This window comes from Rhinolophus ferrumequinum, chromosome 13 (assembly GCF_004115265.2).
Source record: "Rhinolophus ferrumequinum isolate MPI-CBG mRhiFer1 chromosome 13, mRhiFer1_v1.p, whole genome shotgun sequence".
Lineage (NCBI taxonomy): Eukaryota > Metazoa > Chordata > Mammalia > Chiroptera > Rhinolophidae > Rhinolophus > Rhinolophus ferrumequinum.
Window position 1 is genome coordinate 15,555,673 of NC_046296.1, and position 26,638 is coordinate 15,582,310.

At 36.7% G+C, this 26,638-nt stretch overlaps 2 protein-coding genes across 2 annotated transcripts in view; one reads left to right on the plus strand and one right to left on the minus strand.

The window, feature by feature from the left end:
* LRRTM4 (leucine rich repeat transmembrane neuronal 4) overlaps positions 1–26,638 on the plus strand; it is a 709,128-nt gene that overhangs the window by 507,615 nt on the left and 174,875 nt on the right.
* Positions 7,096–7,730, minus strand: LOC117033447 (microsomal glutathione S-transferase 3-like). The gene has a single exon (XM_033125621.1). The coding sequence runs from the start codon at positions 7,663–7,665 to the stop codon at positions 7,207–7,209; it is 459 nt and encodes a 152-aa protein (XP_032981512.1). The 5' UTR covers positions 7,666–7,730; the 3' UTR covers positions 7,096–7,206.

Below are 26,638 nucleotides of genomic sequence, written 5' to 3' on the forward strand. Positions count from 1 at the left end.
TACGAGTGAGTGAGCATTTGGATTACAGAAAATAAATGTGAAAGCAGAACATTGAAAAAACTATGTTTTCATGTTATATAAGAAAAAATGTCTACAGCCATTACCATTTATCATCACCAACATAACTAAGCAATAAAGTCCTCTAACTTAAGCCAACCATATGCCTTGATTCTTTTTTCCTACATCTAAATTTCTAACAACTAAATTATTCTGGAGGAAATGCCTTAGCAAAGCATTACTTTTCTGTAGTACAAAACAAAGGACTTTGCCTTCAGAGTCAATCATGCTGAACTAGCCTGGTAGAGGAGGGAATCTGTTTGTAGGGCAAGGGGGAGAAGAGTTGGGGAAGGCTCATAAAAGAAAGAAAACTATGAGAGGGCTAATGGTTGCCATCAGAATATAATTTGTGTGAGAAGAGCCAGATAACGTATTAACCTTCCCCACAGACTCATAAGCCACGGGTTTGACCATATGGAAGCTCACATTCACACTGAGTGAATGTAAATAAAGGTTTTCAACTCCAGTGCTATCAAAGCCATTTATGTTTCTGGCTCAGCAAGCCTTTCAGTTCTTTCCTAGACATAGTTAGCATAAAAGGGCCTCCCACTGTTTTCACTACATTTGGATGAGAAAATGGTTTATCCCCTAATCCTTATTTGTTTTCTTCTAATAGGTTTTTTTGAAAAAGAAAATGTATTTCCTATGCTTTAGATTACTCTTTCATGACCAAAATATAGTAAAGAATCACCAATCAACAACAATTATACCGAGAAGAATGAAACGTTACATTTGCCCGGACTCAACATTATTAATATTCCAAAAGAAATAAACCTTTACAGTGAGTTATGTCTCTGAAGACCTAGGAATCCAATAACAGTTTGTGATGGTTATTGCATTTAGGCCTTGAGCACTGAGAGGCAGCCATAGATAGTTTGGAAATCAACAGGCTGCTGGTCCAAGTGTGAATGACTGCAGTGGGTTAATGCACTACCTGCCTTCTGAAATTTTAGTTTCATATTGAGAATAAGCCAATGCTTGCAATCTTTCTGAGTTAGCTGGTAATAAAATGTCTTCACACTGTATGTATTCTATGGAGGAAATTGAGATTGCCACCAGGTGGGTAAGTTTATGGGTGTTTGTACTTAAATTGATCAAAAATTAAGAATCACGTATTATTCCCAAGGGAAAACCTTAGTAAAACATTTCAAATATGCAAAATCAAATGTGGGGTAGGTATGCAAAATCTTTATTACATCTTGGTGTTTTGTAAAAAAAAAAAAAAAAAAGGTATTGTTTCTGGTGTCATTATTAATGCCAGGGAACATAGAATCAAGAATTCAGTTTTGGAGTTATTAATATTGAGGTGGGATTAATGAACACCCAAGCGGAAACACCAATTTGCTAGCTCAACAGGAAGGTTTCTACTAAGAGTAATAACTATACACAAACTCATGTATGTTCTCACATATACACACACACAAACACACAAAACACAATGAGCACATTGATGACTTTTAGTGCCATAGAAATAAATAAGATCAGATAATGGTGTGTGTGAGTAGAGAAGCAATCTTGTCTGAGCCTGGACACACCAACATTCTGCCTACCAAGAAGGCAGAAACAGCAAGGACACCTAAAAAGGGAGGCTAAAATTACAAGTAAAAAAGGAAGAAAATCCATATACATAGCAGGAATGACAAACAATGCAATCTGTTTATTAAATTAGGTGGATAAAAAAAAATAGAAATTTAGCTCTTTTCAAAATTTTCTTATGACTTATTTTTTTTTTAATTAAAATGTATTGGGTAACAATGGTTAGTAAAATTACATAGGTTTCAAGTATACAGTTCTGTAATATATCAACTATATATCACATTGTATGCTCACCTCCCAAAGTCAGTTCTCTTTCCATCACCATATATTTGACCCTGTTTACCCTCATCTACCACACCCTTTTCCCCTTACACTCTAGTAACCACTAAACTATTATCTGTATCTATGAGTTTTTGTTTCTTTGTTTGTCTTGTTCCTTTGTTGCTTTCAGTTTTATAGCCCACGTTATCAGTGAAATCATCTGGTTCTCGAATTTTTCTGTGTGCCTTATTTTAATATCAAGATCCATCTATATTGTTGCAAATGGCACTATTTCATCTTATCTTACGGCAGAGTATCATTCCACTGTGTGTATATACTACGGTCTTTTTCAGCCAATCATCTATCAAAGGACACTTTGGTTGTTTTCATGTCTTGACCACCATAAATAAAGCTGCAATGAACAACGGAGCACATATATCTTTACGGATAAATGTTTTTCAGAATTTTTTGGTATATACCCAGTAGAGGGATTGCTGGATCACATGGTAATTCTATTCTTAATTTTTTGAGGACCCTCCACACTGCCTTCCATAGCGGCTGTACCCATCTGCATTCCTATCAACAGTGTATGAGGGTTCCTTTTTTTCCACAGCCTCTCCAACACTTGTTATTATCTGGCTTGTTGATGATAGCCATTCTAACCATGTGAGGTGATATCTCATTGTGGTTTTCATTTGCATTTCTCTGATGATTAGTGATGTTGAGCATCTTTCCATATGTCTATTGACCATCTGAATGTCCTCTTTGGAGAAATGTCTGTTCAGGTCCTGTGCCCATTTTTCAACTGGGTTGTTTGTGTTTTTTGTTGTTGAGTTGTATGAGTTCCTTATACGTTTTGGATATTAGGCCATTATTGGAGGCGTTGTTTGAAAATATCTTCTCCCATTCAATTGGTTGCCTCTTTATTTTGTCTATGGTTTCTTTTGCTGTGCAGAAGCTTTTAAGTTTGATATAGTTATGTCTTCAGAATGCATATATGCAATTGTTTCTAAATTACTTAATAATTATTTAATTAGCTACCAAACAAGCAAAAATATAAATAAGAGAGAGAAAGATACTGATCTGATTCACTCCTTCCTATAAACTCGGCCAGTTATTTTGGCATCATAAAGACACCTCAGGCCCTTTTATAAAGAAAGGACTCTGCCAAAAATGTCCAATAATGAATCTTCTGCATGTCTGTCTACTGTTTCTGTTTAGCAGAGCACTTCCACAATTAATTCCTGACATTCACCTCCTGATCATCTTTTGATTGTTAGTGGAGGTCAAATTGTCTTCTTTGGTTTTGGAGATATGAAAATGGAGATGCAGTGATGTTAAATAGAATGCCCAGAATCATAAGGAATATTAGGGATGGGAAGAATATGATGGTGTCCTCTCCACTCCTGCTAAGCCTTTCTGAGAAAAGCCTCCCTCAGATCCCAGATTTTCCCTGCAAACTCACAGAGGAGAAGCCCAGAAAAATATGCTTTTTCAAAATCCCTGTTACATTTTTGCCCCTGAATTCCTAGTAAGCAAGTGAGGCTGAATCGTCCTTACCTAAACTGGGTGTTAAGCCGCAAAAGGGTCTGTTTGTCACCATATGCATGGCAAAGAGGGATCCTACTTAAGAAATCCCTATGAAGAAGAGAGACTCAGTTAGCAAAAACAAATGATGAGTTCCTCTAGCCTGTGAAATACTGTTGTTTTTTTTTAATAAATGTGTACAATGTGCGCTGGAACCGGCTCACAGGTAGGGCCAGTTGTGCACATCTCTTCCCATCTCCACCTTCAATGATGTCATGTTAATAGCTTGAGACCCACCATGGTGGGAGTATGTACAACTCAGTAACCACTCAGTGCTATCAATTAGCACACCACTGTGCATGGCTCACGTGAGATTTATGAATAACTAGCCACTTCTCAAGTCCCACTTATCAATTTTGAATGCCAGGAAAAGTAGAAAATTCAGAAACAGACAAGAAAAAACTGTTTTAGAAACACAATTATTATTGTGCTTAACTCTTTCTTAGTGCCCCCTCATGATTTCTTTAGATTAAAAAAGGGTATAAGGGTTTAAACAGATAAAGCGAATATAAATTTGTAGAACTTTTGTGTTACATTATTGAATGTACTCCACAAATAGTTTTGGAAAGTTAAATTTCTACTATTCATATATCAGAACATTCACTGGACTTTATTCTCTAAAATATAACCAAATTTCCTTCCAATTTTTACAATTTACTGAAAAAAATTATTTTTTGTACTCATTTGAAATTCCACTTGTATTAGAAAGTAAAGTGTAGATATACACCTGGATTACTCTCTGGGCTTTCTCTTAATTTCCATTGTCTGTGTGTGTGTTTATCACAATGGTAATCCCACACTGTTTTACCTATTGCAAGTCTATAGACATAGTAAGGGTTTAGTTACTATTGTAAAATATATCATGTGTTGTAATAATGATAGAATTACTTGGTATTTTAAAACTGCCTACTGTTTTTAAGATAGATGTTACTAGTTTAAAAACCTTTTTTTTAAAGTAAATTTTAGGAGTAACAATCTCAAGAAATGTTTAAAAATCTTTTAAATCATTGTTAATTCTTTGATATGTCAGACTAAAAATACATATATTAGAGCAAATGTATTAATAACCATATGACTTGACATTAGAAACTGTGCATTTGTCTAAACAGATGGTAAAACCTTTTTCTGAGGTACTGGAAGTTATCCTCCATATACACTGTCTTTTTAACAGGCCTACATTTTTTTTCCCCCAAAAAAGGAGATGTAGAATACACTTTCCTCCATCTTGAAAATATGAAAATGACAAGCTATACCAGTTGCAATTTTTTTTCTGAATGTGTTTCATTGATCCTTTATTTAAGAAAAGCTGAAAAGTAACTTTCCATCACATTCATCCTGTGACACATAATTTCAACTGTGAGAATTAGTATCAGAATGAGTCACAAATGATGGGGAAGGATTGACAGGTGCTAGTAATTTTATGTACTACCTTGGTTATTCTGTTCTGTCCAGACTTCCAGTACTGCATTTTGCCATTCTGTGTACATTAAGCTTACTCATCCATCTTGTAGAAAGATGGAAAATTGCATAAATGGGTTATTCGGTTGTATTAGCACTGATAGAATAGAAATGAACATTACCGTTGAAAGTATATGTTAGAGCTCATCAGAAATGATATGGTCTGCAATACCCCTCATCTCACAGAAAAGGCAGCCTTTTCTTGGTTAGAGTGTAATACTGATGAAGAGCTCTTTCCATCTGAAAACTCTGCACAATGGAAAATGTAAGTAGCATGTCTACCTTCAGGAGGGTATGAATGTCACATGTAATACATCTTTTCTTTGTTATGCACTGGAATGCTAAAACTTCTGATAAAATAGTTTTTCCACTTAAGGATATTTAAAAAAATCAACACACATTCAGCAATTTAATCTAATTGGAATCAGGAGCAACTAGTAATCTCCTCCTTTATAAACATAATAAAATGAAAAAGAAAATCTGTGCATGACATAGGATAATTTTTTATTACTACTTTTAAGACATTTAATCATTTATGATTTTAATGTCACAGAAATCACATCCTAATTAAATGCCACTGATCTTCTAACCCTTTGTCAGTTGTCAGAGTTTCATTCCAACTGCCATAAAGTTTAACATTGTTATGCAACAAAATTAGTCTGTATCTCACCAGATATGTTTCAGATTCACCTGAGATGGTCAAAACCTGCTTTCATTGCATTAGTGTCCTAGAAAGCAATCCCGTTTTGATCTAGTCAAAATAGGGCAAACTTGTCAAGCATTGGTAGAAAAACATCTTTCCACAAGGTACTAGCCTACATTTTAAAGAAAATGCAGGAAAAGGAAACACAGAAATCAACTCTAGCAAACCTTTTCATTATACTTATTCCATGATTTCATAGAGAGGTGACATGATAAATCAGACACAAAACTTGCCATCAGGGATTCCAAATGCCATGAAGTTAGGGAACGTCGACAGTATTATTTATGGATGTGCCTGGACTACCATATGGCACACAGAAGGAGGTTAAAAAGTATTGTTCAGTGAATGAATGAATTACCCACCGTGTAACCAAGGCAGAGAGTGACAGGTGACCTCAAAGTGCTGGTAATGAGGAGCTGGCATGTACTAGGAGGGGGAAGAGATTTGCTCTGCGGAGTGGCTCACGTGGGTGCTAGCCACACTGACATGCCCCTTATTTACTTCCTCTCATCTCCTCATCCTCCACAGTCCTCTCTCATCTAATGAGCAGAGTTGACCTCGGTTTTTAGGGAAGTACTATTGGGTTCGCCGTTTTTTGCACTCAGAAAAATTCTTCTAGGAGACATCATTTGGGAATGGTTGAGTTTTTACTAGAGTGGCTCACTTCTGGGGAAGTGCTAGAATAACAACCAGGGTCCGTGCTGCATTGTAAATGGTGGCCATAAAAGAGAAATTATGGAGGACAATAAAGGCGTCTGGCCCCCTGCAGGTCAATGAAATAGCATCGTTTGTAGGATGAAATATGACACCATCGCTGTGATCATCAGTCCTCATTTTATAAAAAGTAAATAGCCATTAAAGTGTTTCTATTATAATTTAAATCTTATTGATCTTTCAGTTTCTGGTTTATTTATGTGTTTTTGGAGAAGGGGGGTTATTTTGTGTTCTTATGTGTCAGTGGAACTTTGAAAAATATCCACAAATTAATGATTGATTGTATTTGTAAATACATTTAAATGCAGTTAATACAGTTAAACTCTGGCCTTGTGTTCTTAATTCCAAGCTGACTTCTTATTCACTATTGACTATCCAGGCTTGCACCAATATTCCTCAAACAGGGGGCCACACTGATAATGATTTCTTCCTTGGGATCAGAACTCTACCCAAACCTGAGCCTGGAGCCCTGCTACTTTCTCTCTGATAGAACCTCTCCCAGCCACCCCATCCCCCCCAGTGCAGTGATTGGCCTTCTCAAAGAAACTCAGCTGACACGCTTTGTGGGATTTAACACCTGCCAATCATCTGCTTGCCTCTCACCAATTACCTGTCACCAAACTCTAGAGACCAGTGGTTGTCAGACTTCAGTGTGCATTAAGAATTGCCTGGGGAACGTATCAGAGGTACCCATTCCAGGACTCCAAGTCAAGCCATTCTGGTTTGGTAGGTTGGGCTGACAGTGCACATTTTTTTTTATTATTATTACTATTTTTTAATGTATGAGGCTGATGCCAGATAAGTTTTTATTATATTTAGGAAAAAAAATGTCAGTGTAAATAAAAGCAAGTCACTCAAAATGAATGAGTTTGTAAACACTCTCTAATTCTTCAGTGGCAGCATTTGGACCCACTGCCCAGGCCAGTTTTAACCCAACCAGGATGCTGGAAGGCAGAGCACACAGTTGTGCCCATCAAGCCGATGAGGGCGACAGCGCCCAGGGTTCCCCTTCTCCACTTGCCGGGGTCTCCTGTATAATAGCCATACGCAAAAAGAACTCGTCCAACAATCCAGGCCAAACTCAAACCAGAAGCTACTCGCGGGTGGTAAACACCTGTAACAGCTAGAAAAAATAAGAAGGGAGGATACACTTCCAACGTGTTCTGGTGAGCTCGCTGGATGCAGTTGAAGAGGTGCCCGTTCTCAGGGTCCATGCTGTACATGATCGGGTACTCTATCTTGTACTTCTTACGGGCCTTGACAACACTGATGGCCAAGTGGGCTACCATGATGAAGCTGGCAGCCCCGGTCAGGACCACGAAACCATACTCTTTGGAGAGGACTGCCATCCTGGCTCTGGATCACCTCCGCTTGGCTGGTGCAGACCGCAGCTGTGTAGCGAAGTGTGGGTGTGGCGCCTGAGGCCTCAGACCGACAATGCACATTTTTAACAAGCACATGGGCTGACACAGGTACAGAGGATCCTCACAACACTGAGAAAGTTGCTGTTGAGAGTCTGTTTTATCTGTCTGGGAAGACTGCTCCCCACTGCCTGCCGGTTCCCCTAGCATTAGCCCCAAACAGAGGGTGTCACTCTTATCTCCATCTCAAGAATCTTGCAATGTTGGACCGTCAAATTACCTCCCGGGCCTCATGCACTGCTTTGTGCTCTCCTCATGTTTTTGGTTCTGTAAGCCCTGCAGATACTTTGAGCAGAGGGGTTGGTTCTAAAGAGCAAATAAATCAATGATCCTGAGACTTAAGTGGGTCCCATTTACATCTCAATGGGGACTCCACATTGCTCTTGTCTCAAAGTCATTCCCTGAAGCTGTGTCATTAATTGTAACTCAACTTCTCAACCTCTAACCATGACATTTTGGCATAATAAGCAAAATATATAGTTAAACACCTTCCAATGAAATCAGCATATTCAGTTGTAAAATAGAAATCTAATTACATTGCTGCAGCTCTAGGCTGGGAGGTTTGGCTTTATATAACTTTTGGCAGAACATATGTGAAGATGGTGTGAAATTGCCTCAGGGTATTTTCCTTTTGTGAGAAATTACAGGTTTCATAATGCAAACCAATTATTTTTCAGGAGTTATTGAGGTAGGGATAATAGTTACTCTATAACATTTATAATATTCATATGACATGCCACGAATATTGCAGAATTTATGTAACTTCTCCTGAATCAATAATACACTTGTAGAGTAAGGATCTGAAACAATGTGCTTATCATTTTAATAGGAAAGCGGCATTTGAGAATTTGCAAGAAAATAAAAAGGATTTTTTCACTATTTACAATGCTATTAGTTGCCATGAGTGCCAGGAGAAGAATGGACTTTCACAATTGAACGTGAAATACATCACTTTTGTCTGTGAATGACATAGGCAGCATGATGTATTTGTGGAATGTATACATTGGCTTCTCAGAGATTTAAATAAATTCTGTCTCTTTCACCCTGTACACTTATTCACAGTGATCAAATTATGAGTCCTAATTTTTGGAGCCATTTTAGATGCCATAGAAGGAAGACTATACTGTACGTCAGGGGATCACATTTGAAGTCTTTGAAACTCCCCTGTTGAGTGAGCATGGCATGTCACTTAGCTCTCTGAGTTTTAATATCCTCCCCCTAAAGTGAGCGAGTGGGGCAGTATGATCTCTAAAAGTGTTTCTGACTTGAAGTTACACGACAGTTACCGGAAGTCCCAGCAAAACAGAGATATTTTGAAGAAGACACGGACAAGGAGAGATTGATTTGGGTCAACGACTGATTTTCTCTAATCATCGATTTCTTATCTTTGAAAAACAAAATAGAGATAGTAATTTCAACTCTTTGGTTGTTACGAGGTGTAATGAATACAACATAGCTAAAAACAACTGGCAACATGGCCCATAATATAGTTTGAGAATGTAATGAATGTGCAAACATGATTACCAATATCATCACTATTATATTATTACTCTTGCTTGTTATTTTGATTTTGTTGTTATAGCATTTTATCACTGTTAAGAAAATTTTGTTACTGTGTGGAAAATGCAAAGCTTATTCATCACGTGATCAGTTTTTAGCTACCTGGATGTCTACCTGAATGGCTTGAAATTTCTTTGTAGTTAGAGCTGAACTTGCAACTTTTCTAGAGTTATGTTTCTTGGAGTAATTCTAAGACATCTGCTTGTGGACTGAGGCAACCCATTGCTTTTCTCGTATTTTTGCATCTCCATATCTGGCACCAGCTGGAAAAAGGAAAAGACAGAAAATGAAAAATGATGAGATACATAGAAAAGTTACCAGAAGTTCTTCAAAGTAGAGTAAGATTTGATTTACAGAATGGTCAAGAAGCAAAGTTTATGTATGGTAGTACACCTTGGGCATCCCAAACCATCCTCTAAAGGACGAATTAGCTATTTAGTGGATTGCTAACATAAAGGGAATTTTTTTTTTCTTCTTTCTTTGTTAAAATGTATGGTATCTTTAAGAGGAACAAAAGCTTTTCCTTAAACATGTTTCTAAGTTCTGAAATTTCAGATGCCTTCAACTTTAAAAAGTGAAATGGATAACAGCAAATCCTTGGATGTATTCTGTAGAGGAGAGGAAAGCCATTTGGGAGGGTAATAAGGACAGAGGTCTCTTTAATTAGCTATTAGCAAAGGCTAAATGACTGCAAGGGAACTGACAACTCCCCAGGTGCTGGCAGGAGGAGCTAAGTTTTGATTTACTACACTGACAACAAAACTCTGGGATTGCAAGATCTTTATAAAGTAGCCGCAAATCGATGAGTGGGATCTACATTAAGTGCTTTGTTGAGCAGACGCCTGTGAACTCTAAAAGACTGAGCAGGAGTCTGGACTGAGAGAAGGGTAGTTTCAAAGGGTAAGGGTCCTTAGCTAGAAGTATGAACTTTCCAGGCATCGCGTGCTCATCATTTATCTTTTTCCCTTTGCCTATTTCTCTTTTCCCCTCATGGTGCAAATCACCCCTTGCCTCCTCTGCCCAGCTCAAGAGAGAAGAGTTCGCTAAGGCAAAGTGACCTAAGGAATCAAGGAAAGCTATCAAGGGAGACTAGGATGGCTGTGGAAGCATGTTTCTTAAAGAGTATATATATATATATATATACTTGAGATACATATATCAAGTAAGAGAACATAGACCGATGATAGATAAATACATATGGGGGAGAGAGAGATTGCAAAAGTCAAAGATAGATTAATTTGATTTTCTGTACTTTATCAACCTTTTTATTTACATTTTACCAACACTATGTATTATTAGATTTTAGATTCATTGCCAAATTAATTTTCCTTTTTAAAAGAGTTCCTAATGGTGTTTTAATTTACAATCATTTGACTATCATCAGTGAATTAAACAGTTTTTACGTATGCTTTGTGAGCTACATTTTTTACTTTTGTAAGGTTTGCATAAATGAATGCCTGAATATGTGCCAAAATGTTAATGACAGATAGATGAATGGTGTAGTTGATGTTGTAGTTTCTTCATTTTGCTCACTTACATCTTTAAAATTTTAATCATCCCTTATCACCTCTTTAATCAAATAAATAGATGACAATGGCATGCTAGTGTTCAGTCAAAATTCATTTGTCTTCATATTTGTTAAACTACTATAATGCATGAGGCACTGAGATAGTTACTGGGACTAGAGCTACAAATAAGACAGAGTGTCTGTTCACTTAGAGTCCAATATTTAGGGGCGGAGGAGGAGGTAATGAGTAGTATAATATTTACAAGGTGTTACTTAAAAAAGAAACCTCATGGGAAAACCTGCTTCTCAAAGGAAGTACATGAAATGTAAGCCTAAAAGAATCAGTAGGATTTTGACAAATATATATGTAGCCGAGGAGAAAGGATCTTTTAAGACGAGGAATCATCATGGGTAAAGTCACAAGTTTTTGGAATCGTGGCCAGTATGATGAGCTGCAAATTATTTTGTGTAGTGAAACATAGAGTAAGTGATGGAAAGATTATCTGAGATTTAGAAAAGGAGGTATGCAGCAGGCCAAAAGGGCCCATGCCCACTTTCCAACCATATTAAGGAGATTAAAAATGTGTTCTACTGAGGAGCCACTGAATGACCTTATGTTGAAATCGACATGACCAAACTTGCCACATTGAAAGAATAAACTAATTGAGTGATGTAGAATGGTTTGGTAGGTGGAACTATATGTATTATTAGAATATGAATCGGGAGAGACTAGAGACTATGCAACTAGAGAGGAATAGATCAGATATATGCAGGAGATAAAATCTGGATAACATTCTGACTAATTGAATTTGGAGTATGATAGGGAGGAAGGTGTCTGAAATAAGTCCCTTATTACCTATTTGGTTGAATAAGTAGGTGGTTGTGCCTCTCCTAAGAACGATAAAATGCAAAGAGAGGCACCCATTCTGAGAAGGAAAACACATTAGGCAAAATAGGTGGAGAAATATAGAAGACAGTAAAATGTGTAGATTAGGAGATTCATAGGTGATATGGGTTGAAACTAAAGACTTGGGTGCCAATTGATTCATTTACGAATTCTTTTATTTGATAAATAACTAAGTGGGCTTGTATCCATAAAAGCCAAAAATATGGGTGTTTTGATGCAAGGAAATATATTAGAGCAAACATGGAGAAGGCTTAATAGGTATTTTAGGGCAATATTTAAGGACGCAGATGAAAAACGAAGCCAACGAAGGCAACTTGAGGATTAGTCAAAGAGGATGGAGGAAAAGCAGTAGAGAATGCGCTGAAGGATCCTCAAGGAGGATTAATCGATAGTGTCAAACACTAAAAAATGTTGTATAAGAATTGAAAAAATTGTATTGGAAATGGTACTTTGCTTATCCTTTAAATCATGGCACTACTATGTTCTGTAGAGCAAATTTGATGGAACAAGATACGGAAGATGGAGAAGTCAATGGCAGATGAGAAAGTGGCAGATTTTTCAAGAAATGTAGTGTTTCAAAGGAAGGAGAAAGATAAAAATAGTTTCAAACGTGGAGATACAGAGTTGCCGGAATTATCTTATTGCATGTTTGCAACAAAGTGATTGGTTGCTTGTTTGTTTTTTAGATGTGGAAGAAGCTTATGCATGTTTGAAAGCTCCTGAAAACGATACAATGGTTTCTTTTTCTTTTATTACCAAGTAAAACATAAATATGAGGGCAGTAAAACAAAAAGCAGGCACAAAGATACGGGCAATTTACCTAGTACTCCTAATGCAGTCCCTTCTATCTCCTTTCTTCTCTATCCCCGCCCAAGTTCTCCTCTACACCCTCCTTCTAAGGTATTTCACTTGCTGCTCCTATTTCTCCTTTCTTCTCCTCCCGTTTCTTCTCTTTCTTTCCTTTTTGTTTGCAATTCAATTTTATGCTACAGACTTCAGAATATTTATTGCCAGTGACTATAAAATCTGTCAAGAGCATGTGGTTTTGTAATGATCACCTGTGCTTTAGAACTCCTTGTCAATCCCAGTACAGATTTCACCTTCCCTAAAATTGTTGCCACGCACATAGACAGTCATAACAACATGGAGACTACTCTTGGCACCTGAGTAGCTGCTGGGAAATCACTTTGCAGTTTGATTTTGAAGCTGGGCTGTGGGTATCTGACTTCAACCATCCCTAAGTACAGGGTACAATGGGCTTGTATAAAAGCAACTTTAGGTACTCTGTTTCTGCTTTATTGATGTACATATAGGGATGATGATTTGTACTTGTATTTTCACAGTTAGCGTCCTAAATGAGCAAGAATGATTCAAGTAATGGTGACAACATTTTATAAAATATTTTTGCTTACATAAATTTGTTTTCAACTACTATGTAGAATTTTATAATTTTACCATATTACAGTACTTATTTAAAATCCTTTCATAGTATTCCTGTTATTCTTTGAATGATCATGGGATACATAGTAAGGACCCCTTCTTCATTTCTTGACATTGGTAATTTGTGTTTTTCTTTCTTGGTTAGCTGGAGATTCACCAATTTTATGGATCATCTCAAAGACCAACTTTTTGGTTTCATTGATTTTTCTCTATTTTCCTATTTTCATTTCATAAATCTCTGTTCTAAATTTTATTATTTATTTTCTTCTGCCTGACTGACTCTTAAATTGCTCTTCTTTCTCTTCTTTCCTAAGTTAGAAACTTAAAATATTAATTTCAGATCTTCTTTTTTCTAATATGTGCATTACTGAGACCATTCTAAAAGCATAATTGTATTTCAATTTTCAATATATGTATCAAACATTTAAATATATGACAGATGGTACAGATGCCAGTAACATGAATGAGTTTGATTTAGGCATGGGGGAAAATGTTAAGTTCACCACTTTTGGAGGACAGTGCAGAAGGATTAGAGAGAAACTTCATTTGCTTGATATTATGGAAACAGTCTGTATGGTAGACCTGAAATTTATAATAAAATTATTTCTTCCAAATATCTCATGTTATAGTTAAGGAAACAGACATTAGAGAGCAACTAATAATTCCTAAATATCTCATTGGTTGGATTGCCCATTGCTTAAAATGTTCCTATTCCCTGCCCATCTAGCTCCAAATGAAGTGAATTGTTATTCTGGACACAACTATAGTCATTTAATTTTTTTTGACTTATACGTGTTTCTTTTTTAATTCCATATCAACTCTTACTAGTTCCATAAAATTTTATCTGATTGTCTAAAATTATTTCTTTTATCCCAAATGCTATATAGCATTTCTAATATATTGGTGATTTTATTACAAAAGATAATTTTAACAAAAAACATCATTTGTAATGCAATATATAATAACATATATTAATTATTGAAATATTAGAACATATATATTTTGTAACATGCTTTCAGAAATAAAAAATACTATGAGAATGAAAATTTTAAAGCAAAGTAATTTTGGTAACACACACTGGTTAAAAGTGCTTCACTAAATGTTCATCTTCCATTGACCTATTTCATGAATCTCAGGGCACCACCAGTACTTCTGGACACAGCCAGACTTCCTGGGCTTCTTAGGATACCACCAGTCTTCCTGGACACAGCCAGGGTTTCTCAGGGCACTGCCATTCTCTCTGGGCTCAGCCAGACTTCCTGAGCTCAGCCAGGGCCTCTCAGGGCACCGCCACTCTCTCAGGCACTGCCACTCTCTCTGGGCACAGCCAGACTTCCTGGATACAGCCAGGGCCTCTCAGGGCACTGCCACTCTCTCTGGGCTCAGCCAGACTTCCTGGACACAGCCAGGGCCTTTCAGGGTACCGTGCTGGAAAAAGAGCGACTCACAGTCAAGGTGCTTACATATTCTTGATGGCGGCTGGTCAAGACACAACAGCAAACATCCTCCAGTTCCACTACATGGTGGTATGTTCCCAAGCAAACAGTCAAGCGGTCCATTAAATTAGGGATAGCCTGTCGTGCGTGAGACCCTACTCGCTGCGCCATTTGTCATGCAGGACGGCCTGCAGGGTCTCTGCTCCCGCTCCCCACATAAGAACGCAGGATGTGGCTAGGCCAAAAAGGAACACCCACGGAGCCAGAGATAGGGGAGTTATATCACTATAGTCTCACTGGAGGCTGGAGTCACCCGACGTGTGACCTGTTTGCTTTTCTGCCAACCGACCGACTCTCACTCCCCAGTACAGCCACGGCAGTTATATTAGTGGCCAATGGCTCACTGGTTACAGCTGACGGCCAACTAGCCACAGCCAACGGCCATCTACTACCCGAGCCAGCACCTTTCCACATGAGGCCGAGAGTCTGGAAACTGCTCTCTGGGGCTCTGTCCCCACAAAAGCAATAACAGTTTTTCACTGTGGCTTTTTGCAGAGCTACCCCAGGCCCGGTACTGGTGGCAGCCATCCTCGGTTCATAGCGTGGACTCTCCCATGCACCTCCAGCTTTAGTACAGGCAGTGAAAAACCTGGAGGTGCATGGGGGAGTCCACGCTATGAACTGAGGATGGCTACCACCAGCACCGGGCCTGGGGTAGCTCCACAAAAAGCCAGGATACCCCAGAGCGTGCTGCCACTTGCAGGCTCCCTTAAGGTTCAGCCGCTGATAGAGCCCCGTGTGGTATGCAAGTTGGATGAGGCAGGGTCTCACAGAATCACTAGAGTGGGAAGAGTTGAGGTCACCAGGTTAATGTAAATTCTGGTTTGTTGCCAGTGCTGAGTCTGGAGCTACTCAGCAAAAGTCTCAGAGAACACCGAGGCCTGTCACTCCCTGCTGGGGGCCTGCCAGACTCCGATAATTTTCTAAGGAAGAGTGCAATGCAGGTGAGGCTGGCTACTCACAGAGAAAGTGCCTCAGGTGTTGGGAGCGTTGGGTGGGTGGAGTCCCAGTGAGTCAGCAGAGCTCACCAGGCCAATCAGATTCAGATTTGGCCGTGGTGGGGGCGGGCTCAACACAGGAAAGATGGCGTCCATCTTCTAGCTGCACACGAGAAGGACCTCATACAGGGAAAATGCCGACTGTCCTCCAGTTCTCAGAAAGCCACACACCTCAGTCTGCCATCCACGTGTCTCTGATGCTCCCCGAGTCACCATCTTTCTGCTGGAGCCCAAGGTGAGTGCCTGTGAGTCTGTGTGTGGGCCATTTAAATGGATGTCTGGGTTTCCCACAGCCTTCCATCCCACCCGGATGGTTGGAAACATGTTGTGGGGTCTCTCCTTCCCGGCTCTGGTACTCTGGGCTGGGGAGCTTGGTGTAGGGGGCTGGGGTCTCTCATTCTTCAATAGAAACCTCCATAGCCAAAATAGCCTTCCTGATTCTCAACTGCCACATGGAGGACTGGGGCCCGTTCTGTGTCTCCTACTAGTCTCGAAGTGGCTTCTTTATATTTTTAGTAATAAGACCTCTGGTCAGCTAGATTTCAGATGGTTCTCCTGGTTAATTGTTCTATAATTTAGTTGTAATTTTAATATGTTCATGGAAGGGAGCAGACACGGTGTTTATCTACTCCACCATCTTGGATCTCTCTGCACTTTCCTCTTTAAACATGTCTTTTCTAGATTCTGCTTTCTTTCATTCCCTACATTTAATCAAAGGTTTCTATGTTGGAGGTAAATATCTTCAAATGTTTATTTTTGTATTGGCAGTGAATTTATAATGTAAGTATGGTTATTTTTCAACAAATCTATGGTCATTTAGTAAGAACAATTTCACACATTAAAAAAAAAAGGAGTTTTAGTATCCAAATTTACAAATGTCAAGATTTTATGGTAGTAATTCCAATTTGGATTTGAAAGCTGAGAGTATTTTCTCAAGTACCAAACTATTTAAAAATCTTAAATTATTTCTCAATGCACCTTACAGAATAAATGTAATGCTAAAATAGTAATTATTGGGTATTACTTCTATAAATATATAGAATATATTTGTGAGGACAGAGTCCCAGAGAGCAGTTTCCAGGCTCTCAGCCTCATGTGGAAAGGTGCTGGCTCGGTTATTAGATGGCCATCAGCTGTGACTCGTTGGCAATCAGCTGTAACCAGTTAGCCATTGGCCACTGATATAACTCCCGTGGCTGAGCTAGCAAGCGCAGATTGCAGTTAGCAAAGGGTTGTTTGGCAGAGAAGTGGTTGGTGAATTGGAGCTAGCAAGTGGTGTTGGTTGGTTGGCAGAGAAGCGGTCGGCAGGCTGTGGATCGTGTAGTTCCTGCTTCCTGTGTCTCCAACCCAGCCACCAGCGAGGATATAGTGATATGACTCCCCTATCTATGGCTCTGTTGGTGTTCCTTTTTGGCCTCACCAGACCCTGCATTCTTGTGCGGGGAGCAGGACTATATTATGACAATATTATACTGTGTTTATAGGAACATTTGATTCTTTTATTTAGGTAGAATATAGCTTAAGTTGTATAATTCATGAACTAAATGATACTTAGGTGAAACTAAAAATTGTTGGTTTTAATAGTAATGCAATAAGACTTGGAGGTGATTTTTTTTCCAGAGGGATATAATGTCAATTTCATATCCCTCAAAAACTGCTAGTATGTCTCACTGTTTCAAGCTAGCATGGAATGAAGATCATTATTACTGTTAATTAAAAGTCTATACCGCAAAATATTGGGAAGCATTTTGATTCACACTTCTGTATTTAGTTCTGGTTTTACATATGTTTTGGCATAGTCTTTTACTTTTCTGTAATTCAAAGCTATTGTTCCACAAGAGGATTTCCAAACAATAACCAATTCCCTTATTGAGAGGTGATGGAGAATTTGAATCCTAAGGATGAATACTTTGCTAAGATTAAAAAAAAAATGCAATTGATTCAAACTGATCTTTGAAGCTCTGATATTTGCTCAGATTTCAAGATGACAACAGCCATTCAAAAATATTTCTTGTGGTAGGATACTAAAATATTATTTTAAAGAGTAAAGATCAAGAAGAGCTATGAGATCTCATAAATTTTATGTAGCAGAGGCAAAAGTAAAAGTTTATTTATGTGATATTAATCTTTGAAGTCAGGTGACCAAATCTCAATATACATAAAGCCATTCTTTAATCTTTGTCTGAATTGCCCTCAAAGTCTTATAAAACACATGTTATTTACTTTTGATGAATAAATACTTTATAAACTATTTATCAAAAGTAAGTAATATTTTGTGACTGTAAGCAAGACATAGGACAGATGCTTCAACAAAAACAAAATTACATAGGACTTCTAGAACAAGGCCACCAAAGTGCCCTGACTAGGAACTGTTCAAGGTCAATTTCCTGATGACCATTCAACTACATACATCTCTCTCAAAAAAAAAAAAAAAAAAAAAAAAAAAAAACACACAAAACAAAACAAACAAAAAAAACCCAAATCTATCTATCTATCTATCTATATTGAGCTATAGACATAATTAGGTTCTGAAAGGTAACTTAAGGTAGCCATTCCTTGACAAAGTTTTTCTCATTGGCACAAAGGTATGGAATTATAATGATAGATTTCTCTTGATATGTAAAAATGTTGGCAAGCTAACATATTTGTGAAATCACACCTCTAAAAAGCCTTATTATAGCAGTTGGACATTTTAAGACTCAGAAAATGATGACGTGGACAAATCTTTTATGTTTGGACAGCATCTCTTCTCATTGCCCAAAGATTTCCAATTATATTAAATAAATATTCACATATGCTACCTGAAAATAAACACCTCTATCTATAATGTTATTTGATCAGAGAAGTCAGTATATCATCCAATAAAAAGAAAGTTTTTATCCTGCTATTTTAATAAATAAAAATGAAATAATGCAATGAGTTAATAGATTTGTGCCATGGATGCCAATAGGCAAACTGAAAATAAGATTTAATATTTTCTCTAATCTTTCACAAGTTTTGATTCTAAAATCACACTAGAAAAATAAATCATCTTGTGATATTACTTTTATTTCCCCACAGACCTAGCACAATATATTATGCATAGTCATTACTCAATAAAAATGGTGAACATTTTTTGAGTGTTTACAATATGCCCAACATTCTGCTAAGCACTTTACATACATTTGTCAATTTAAACCACATAAAAATTGTAAGTTCAGATATTTAAGAGACTAGATTAAAAAATTACAGATATTTTATTAAAAAAATAAAAAGAAATGTGTATAGGGTCATAGCACCAGGAAATGCAATTGGGTTTAAAACTTGTATCTTGTGATTCTAGAGTCCTCTTAACCTTTATACTATCTTAACCCTCAGGAAATTATTGTTAAATGACTATGATCCTGAAGAGGATGTCTGGTATCTCTGTGAATGTGTGTATGTATTCGTGTGCATACTAATGTGAGCATTTGTGATGAAAATACCACATAGAGCTGGCTGTAGTTTTTGATACAATTTTTGAGACTAGAAATCACCAACAAAGAGATTGTACAAATTCATAATGCTTATACAGCTTATACTTTTAAAATTTCAACTCCCCATCTTTTTAATACTAAAAATGTTTGTTTTTAAAGTTCAAAACAAAAAATTCATGGAATAAAACAATAAAAGTCTCATACAATTCCACTGCTCATGTTTTGCATACAAACATATGTATTCGTACAATATATGTTATACATAACATATATAAATGGAGAACATACAAATCAAATTGGTGAATTCTGTAAATTCTCCATGATAACATTGTTTTTCCTAACCAATACATTTGGAATATTTATCTGTAATACGAAATAATCTTCTATAAAGGTTTTTCAGTGTGACATATTGTTTCCTATTTGAATACGTTAGCATTTGATTAGGTTCTCACAGTTTTGTAATTAGGAGGATGGAGAGGAAGATGTGATGTGGGCAGTGATAGTGAGATAGCTTGCTTTTCGTGCTCTATCTGCGTGTGGTCTGGGGAAGTCACTATGACATCAGGCAATTTCCAATAGCTAGTTTTCTGTTTGGCCATATTTTCATTTCTAATACACAATAAACCAGTGGCCATGACAGTGGTAATGATGGAAGTGGTCTGCCCCAGTACAGGCAATAATGGGATGCACTGTCTGTAGAGATTTTTTAAATAAAAATAAAACAAAATGAATTAGCCTTTAAAAAAAAAAATAAATCAGTGTGTATTGGTGTGTAAAACAAATTAAGTGAGGCAGTATTTATCCCTGCCTACATATGGACCCCCTCAGCACACCCCTTAACATGCCACTGCTTCTTATCATTATAACCATACCCCACAGCCTACAAGACAAAGGAAGAGTTGCATTACACACTTTCTTTAAATTCTCTGTGGCCAACATCAAATACTTAGGACAGGTTTTTATGTTTTGTTTTGTTTTGTTTTTCATGTTTACACATATTGCTTAAACTTTTTTCCAGTAGGCGTGTGCCTTATCTATTCTAGATAGGACCCTCTCCACTATCCCTTCTCGTTCAAATTAAGGGATATAGGTTTGTTCCTCATAGCTCTCTTATGTGCATTTTTAATGAACTTAAGTTCATTTTTAAGAGGTGGATAATTTCTATTATGTTTTCTAACTGGTCTTCTCTTTTTCCAGGAATGTTTTGATGTTTATGAAATTAGGTATCAGATAGCAGCCTTATGCCCGACCTCTAATACTGATGTGGGGTTTTCTTTTCCTACGTTTATGGTACTTTCTTCATTTTAACATTTTTCTAAGAAGGGGCTGCTAGATCCCTATATTCAAATTGCAGTTCTCTCCACTGTGACGTTTATTTTTAAATTCATATTGTGACCAACATATGATATAGTTTTATGAACTTAGAATCTTTGTGTTGTTCCAAATCATGTGACATAATTTCTGACAGAGTCTCTATGTATTCAGTCAGTTTGGGTAACTAGGTTGTAATTTCCACAGTATAATCTGTTGATCATTCGTATCCAAATTGGCTGAGTGGCTTGATAAAAATTCAGGTTCCTTTACATATGGAATTGCAATATCTGGGAAGTGGGAGCATGGTGAGGACAGTTTTAACAGCATCTTGGGTAATTCTTACACTTTCTAAGGTTTCAGAACCACTGACTTAAATCACCAAACAGTACTTAGTTTTTAGCTGGATTCTCAGATATATCTTGAGGTTCTTCACCTGAGTGCAATCTTCTCACACTGCCATCTCCTGCTTCACAAAGATGATCTGTCTGGTTCAGAAGCTTTGATTAAATTGAAAAAGTGACAGCTATAGAGAGTTGGTGGGGAAGAGATTCTGAGACCCTCATGGGCTCGTCTTGAGCTCTGAAACCCAGAAAGAAAAAGAAGAAGGGGACTGTAACAGCTGGTCGAGTGGTAAAATTTCCTTAGATCCCATTAGCTGATAGAGAAAGTAACACCAGGCCTTTGAGGTTTCAGTTTAGGTCTCAGTCAGAAAACTATGTCCTGCAGGCCAAATCCAGCCCACAATCTGTTTTTTTGTAAATATATATCTTATTGAAACATAACCATGTCCTTTCATATACTTATTTTTTATGGTGCATTACATGCTACAATGGCAGAGTTAAGCAATTTCAACAGAGACTGGCCAGCAAAGCCTAAATAAATTACTATCTGGACCTTCCTTCACAGAAAAAAATCTTACCAATCCCCAGTCTAGGATAATTTTTCACTGGATGTAGTATCAGTATAGAGGAATAGTTTTGTATTCAAGTGAAACATGAAAACTATTCAAGATCTGTTTGCTTGGTTCAAATAAAACAAAAACATAGGTGAGATTTAAGGGCTCTGGAGGCTGGGCCTGGGAGGCAGGTTGAGACTTCAGGGTCTCCCTGTAAACTACAAGAATCTTGTATAGAAATGGTTGCTAAGTTTACCTTTTGATTGTATTTCATATTTAAACAACTATGAATCCAGCTGAAGTAGGAGTTTAAATGGGTTCTAACTGGAACATTTAATTTGCTCACTATAAATTTCCTTCTTCTGGGTAAGGGTGGGTACAGTAGGAGTTTGCTCTTTCAAATGATTGTGGAGCTCAGTTGGCCACCTTTGAGTTGGAAAATCTGCCGTTACCTAATGCCAGAGAGCCACAGAGTCATCCTCAAAACTTTCACCAATCAAAAAGATTATGTCAAAAATTTTCCTGGTTTGCATTCTGTCATCTTGGGAAAAAACTGACGCAAGATATTTGGCATTATTTTTACAAAACAGGCCCTTTGACTAGCCCCTGGATGCAAGTGGTTAGTTTCTCTATAAATATTTGATGTAATATTAAAGGAAAGGTTGAAGGAATGTTTCAGCCCATGAAAATTTGTATTTAATAAGACATCTCTACCACCTCATGAGTCATAACAAGTGGTAAAGCTGATCTTAACGTCTCAAAGATGCCCAAGGCTTACAGCTGAGGATAACTGAAATTAGGACCAATGACATAGAAGAATTGAGCCTAATTAAAATAAAAGTGTAAATCCCTTGAGGGAAAGCTGGTCTGTATGGCACAATTAGGAAATTCACATCATATGCATTTCCAGAACCATCTGACTATGTGCCATTATGAGAAACTTGGATTGTTAATTCTCATATTCAAGCCTATGAATTCTGTTACAACAAAGTGGGTTAAATTTAGTCATTTTCTCATTGAGTTCACTTTCCAATAGTGGAACTTTAAAATACTATTCAATGAATTAAAAACTATTGGGAAAGTCTGTCAAATACAATCATCCAAGTTTGCCAAAGATTAAAGCATACATTGTGGAGTTGAAAATAAAGAATCCTCTTGAAATTGTTCAAGTTAGACTTCAAATTTGAATAGAATCTGTATTAAAGTTATTACATTTCCTTGTTTTCTTAGAAAGTAAAACACTATTTCTTAACTTGAAATTCTTAAATTGCATCTCCTCCACCAGGAGAACAAAGGCCCAGGAAATATAAAAATAGAAAGAAGATGCTATCCAGTGACTTGCTTTTCTATAATTAACCAAGGAAATATTTAGAGTTACAAAGGAACTGTGTTTGTGGATAATGGGAAGTCTTCCAAAATGCATGGAAAAGAAGTCACCCTTAAGACAGAAAATAAGACTCAAATCACCTTTACTCTCCTGATCATTTTACTTACACATTTATCATTCAAATTGCCTTCATATTGATCAGCAGAATTACAATACAGACACTTCTAGTTTGTTAATCACCCCAGTTTGTTTGTTTGTTTGTTTACAAATTGAGGTGTAATTGACATGTAACATTTTGTTAGTTTCAAGTGTGCAACATAGTGATTCGGTATTTGTATATATTGCAAAATGATCACCACAGTAAGTGTAGTTAATGTTCATCACTCCATTCCAATTTTATTATTTCTTGATACTTGTAAGTTTACTGTTAACATTAGGAACAAGTAGAAAGAATTTATTCACGTGCATTTTCACTTAGTAATTGTTTCCAGGTATTTTTCAAAGAACGGCTGATTTATCAGTTAGTTGACTTTTGCATAAGTCCTCTCAGCCTAAAATCATCATTGAATTGCATGTGGCATACTTATTATATTTTGTTTCTTTCTTAATATAGAAAAAATGCTAATATGCAGATCTATTCTTAAATTACATTAATGTATTCCTCCTCCCAAGTGTTGAAATGAAGTGGATGGGCTGCACGTGAATGCATCTCTCTGGTCTATTTGGAGACCCATTGTCGGGAGAACAATGAGGTTTTCCTGACATCTGGGAAACTCAAGTTCATTTTAGCTTCATTAATGATGCACATTTAGATATTGGACAAAACAGCCCCTGAATAACTTAATTATGCCATGTATTAATAGTGATAACAAAGCTCTTTCCAGGAAGGCGAGAGAATACACCACTGAGTACGCTAGCCCTCATAATTGCTTGAGTCTGAATTGCTTCCATTTAAATAGACTAATGTACTTGCAGATAGCATTTCATTAATTCTCAATCAATAAACCATTAAGACTGTAGAGGACATTATTATTAAATAATCCAAATCTTATATTTTCAAGAGACTTTTATTGCTTGTCCTTGCGATAAGCTTTATAATTATCCAGAAATAGAAGAGCTGAACTATATTCTGAATATATTAGTAAAGATACAAACATATGACTCAACCGGTTAGGAAAATTTGTCATTTTTCATTCAAACATGAACGTAAACTCTGGAAGCAATAAATTCATGTTCTATAGCTGTCAGTAGTGTGGAGAAATATTGTTTTAGCACCGAAGGTTTATTTTATGAGGGGCTGCTGCATTGGCACACTTAAAATCATCAGCTTTGTCTTATATTTGCTTCAATACAAGGACAACTGATTCTTAGGCACCAAGTATGGCCAAAGTCAGGAATACTGGTATAGAAAGGGTTTTATTAACATTTTGAAAGGGAACATTAATGTTCAGAAATCTGTTTCTTTGAAATAGTTGTACACTTATTCTGAGGGTTACTTTTTCATGTATAATTATTTTCCTAATGTTTTATCTATACTTCTGTATATCCAACCAGCATAGATTTATTGGCAATGAACAAAAGAAAAGCAAAACAAAGTTCCTGATTTCATGAAATGTGGCAGAGCTCCTTTTGAAAACACATTTAACTGCAACTTCTCTTAAGAATTTAATTCTTTATAAGAATTGGGTCAGACCTCAGTATTTCCTTTTTTTTTTCTTTTTACATTAAAAATACTCTTCTAGGGGAACAAACTTAACTCTATACAGAATGTAGTGTTCTGTTTTCTTTTTTAAGTATTTATAAGAGCTATTATGTGTAGGTTTGGACAGGCATCTGTTTTGTTCGAATAGATATTATGTCAAACAAATCAATAGTACTGCCTTGATCCATCAAAGGATTCATCTTTTTCCCTAACCTTTTCAATTCATATACAATATTCATGTTTTTGGTTTTGAAAGTTAGTAGAATTTCCTCAAGTAATGCCTTTCCTTTAAATTAGATGAAGTTAGAAAGCTATAAGTAGGGATGATTTTCTGCTGTATGCTTGGTTAAATGGAGCTGCTTAAGTGTGAGGTAATGTATTCATGACTGATTTCATCCCAATACCCGAAGCTCCTTGGTGGATATGCTTTCAGGTATACAGGAGCTAAAACGCCATGCCACCATAGATAGAGGCTTGCAAGACGATCTTTTGTAATACGCTTCTCGACTCTTCTTCAGAACTATGGGTTGTTCATACATTTTTTCTTGGCAAAGCTGTTTCAGGATTACTGAGCACTCATGCTCAGAAATTTGGGAGGGCTTGTTTAACTTTTCCCATGGATTGCCATTATGACTACTCTTCATCATTTGAAAATCCACTTCTTTTGCTGACACAGTGGTCTCCACTTTCACTAATTCTTGTCAAGCTCATGCCTCTTACTGCTGACGTCTTAGGTCTATTAATTTTACATTTTTCTATCCGACCTCTTATTTTTCCTATATACTTCTTTCCCATCACTCATAATTTTGCCTATAATGGGACTTAGTCTACGATCTTGACCAGTCAGTGCTAATGCTGCTTACCTCTTTTCTGTTGAAACAGTTATTAACACTTTCTGTATTTTTCTTAATTATTTTATGTCAAAAATAATGTGTTTACAATATCACAAGGTGATTTCAACTACCTCAACATGTTCATTGATGACAATTCTGTTAGATATGAACAAATTATCACAATAAGAGGGAAATAACACATTTTACAAATAAGTCAACTGAAACACAAAGAGACTACATATAAGGGAAGAGTCTGGGATTTTTCTACGTCTTGTGGTCACCAGCATTACCATTTTTCTGCTAATATTTTTGGCACGTTTTTCAGGCCACCTCCTACAGCTGAAATTCCTTTTATCCATCAAGTCTGGCTGGAAATGTTATCTCTTCTATGAAGTGTTCTGTGAACTAGTCAAGTGGAAAGAATTGTTCTTTCCTTGGGGTACTTTGTTTCAGCCCCTAGTACAGCAGTTTTACATTATATTATATTTAGTTGTGTATGGCTCTGCATCTGCTTTATTGGGAATTCCATGAGAGTGAGCAGCCTAACTTCTTTATACTTGTATCCCAAGTGTTTAACACAGAGCCAGAAACTTAATAACTATTCATTGACTTGAACTCATTTTTTTTTAAATTGCCTCCAGATTTAATGTTGTCTCCAATAGCTGAGGATGCCTAAGGAACAGAAATGGTGGTTAATGCATTTTTATTAGCTAAAGCACTGTTTATTTTTCCCCAAATCACTCTGTTTCTGTTAATTGTATGAAATGGTTAGAGTTGAGTGTAAATACGAAATATTCACTAGAGAGAATTGAGCCCATCAATCACTTAAAGCAAATATGGCTTTTGTAAATACTTAATCACCACAGGCTTCAAATCTCTCACAGATAGCTTAATTTAAAATCAGTAAAATATTTTAAATCCACCACATATCATGCATCCTTTACCCTAAAATGTACAAAGTCTAGTTATGATTAATGACATGATTATGAGTCCCACATCTCATTACAGAGTGTTGCTGAATTTACTTCAGTTCAATGTTTAAATACGGTAAGATTAAAACTATTCAATGAGTCCTTATAACTTGTGGCAAATCGTTATTACTTCCTCCAATTGCTATTGTAATATTATTAATCATAATGAATTCCTTTGAAATTCAGTGAAGCAGCAATTTATTATTCCATATGCATTCTACCATAAATTAGTTCTAGTGACTTAACTGCCTAAAAACTATTATTAACTTACTATATAACACCTTTGGAATCATAATCAGACCAAGGAATTGATTCCACATGAAATTACTATGACCAATTCTACTGGATATGGAAATCAGATAAATGAAAAAAGATGAGACATCCTAAAATAAAGTATTTCTAAATAGTGCAAGATTATTAAATTTCTTTTGCAAATAGTTCCAATAGACTTCAATGAGAAAAGATTAAAATGCAAAGACATTTGTCTTCACCTGAC

Excerpts from the sequence above, each read along its gene's own strand:
- LOC117033447 (XM_033125621.1), bottom strand. The coding sequence starts at position 7,665 with ATGGCAGTCCTCTCCAAAGAGTATGGTTTCGTGGTCCTGACCGGGGCT.